The sequence below is a fragment of the Wasmannia auropunctata genome, unplaced genomic scaffold (assembly GCF_000956235.1).
Source record: "Wasmannia auropunctata unplaced genomic scaffold, wasmannia.A_1.0 LD324962.1, whole genome shotgun sequence".
NCBI classification, from domain to species: Eukaryota; Metazoa; Arthropoda; class Insecta; order Hymenoptera; family Formicidae; genus Wasmannia; species Wasmannia auropunctata.
In genome coordinates, this window is record NW_012037928.1 from 1 (window position 1) to 1,000 (window position 1,000).

At 46.7% G+C, this 1,000-nt stretch overlaps 1 protein-coding gene across 1 annotated transcript; it reads left to right on the plus strand.

Moving 5' to 3' along the window:
• Window positions 1-175: 175 nt before the first annotated feature.
• On the plus strand, window positions 176-507 carry LOC105460290 (the record flags this gene model as incomplete). The annotated part of the gene is made up of 1 exon (XM_011706720.1): window positions 176-507. A coding segment is annotated over one exon (332 nt), but the record flags the coding sequence as incomplete, so codon positions are not given.
• Window positions 508-1,000: the final 493 nt, after the last annotated feature.

The following is a 1,000-nucleotide window of genomic DNA, read 5'->3' on the forward strand; positions in this document are numbered from 1 at the left end:
TAGTCAAGGTTCTAATTTTCATCACTGATAGTGTCGCCACCATCAACTCAGAGTTTCTGGCTGACTAGGAAGGGGCCTTAAACCGTAAGTCATCGCTATAGTGAAAAGTCATAACTTTTGCCGCGGGCACGCTCTGTCGAAAAGAAACAAAAGAGAATTTGCCTATGTGTCGCAGGCGACGTGGTGTCTGCCATGGAGGTGCTGGTCTGCGAGGACAATCTGCAGCCCAAGTCGGCGTTTTCGCCGCTGGCGGGCGCCCTGGCATCGGCCGCCGTGGCGTCCGCCGCGTCCGTCTCGGCGGCGGCTTACGCGAGCCGCGCTGCGTATTGCACCACCCCGATACCGTCGACGCGGCACCGGTTCCTGGCCGCGCCTTACACCGGTACCGGTTACCTGCCCACTGTCATCAAACCGCCCAACCAGAGTCTGCATGCCAATGGTACTGGCGACGCCTATCGGGAGACCAGTCCCGATGATGCCAGCGATAAGACCAGTTACTCCGAGTGACCTGACGAAAATTACGCCGTCACTTGGTCGTACTCTTCGATAGTCCCTTAATGAACTCTTTTCTTTCGTTTGTGTATGCTTTGTTTGCGCCCCGAATAATAGGCACGCAAAGTGAAATTGTTCTTAAGGAATTATTCTAATCAGTTTCTTGACGCATCATCAGCTGTTCAAAGCTACAAAGGATTAGTCCAAATTCTAATCCGACCATAATAATGCAACGTTATTAAAGTGATCGTTTTAAGATCGATTTCGTTTGATTGGAAATTACATATTCAGGCAGAATCAACAATATTTATCGAGATCTTTATCAGTTCCGATCATCGGCTATTCAATATATAATATATTCTTCGAGCATGTCGTGTCTCTTATGATTCTTCTCGTTGTTGACTTTGAATCTTCTGACACTATTATTTGCATAATTTGGTTTAGAAATACGCAATTTAGGCGTAATCTTTTAACGATGAGAACAATATCTTAAATACATCTATACTGA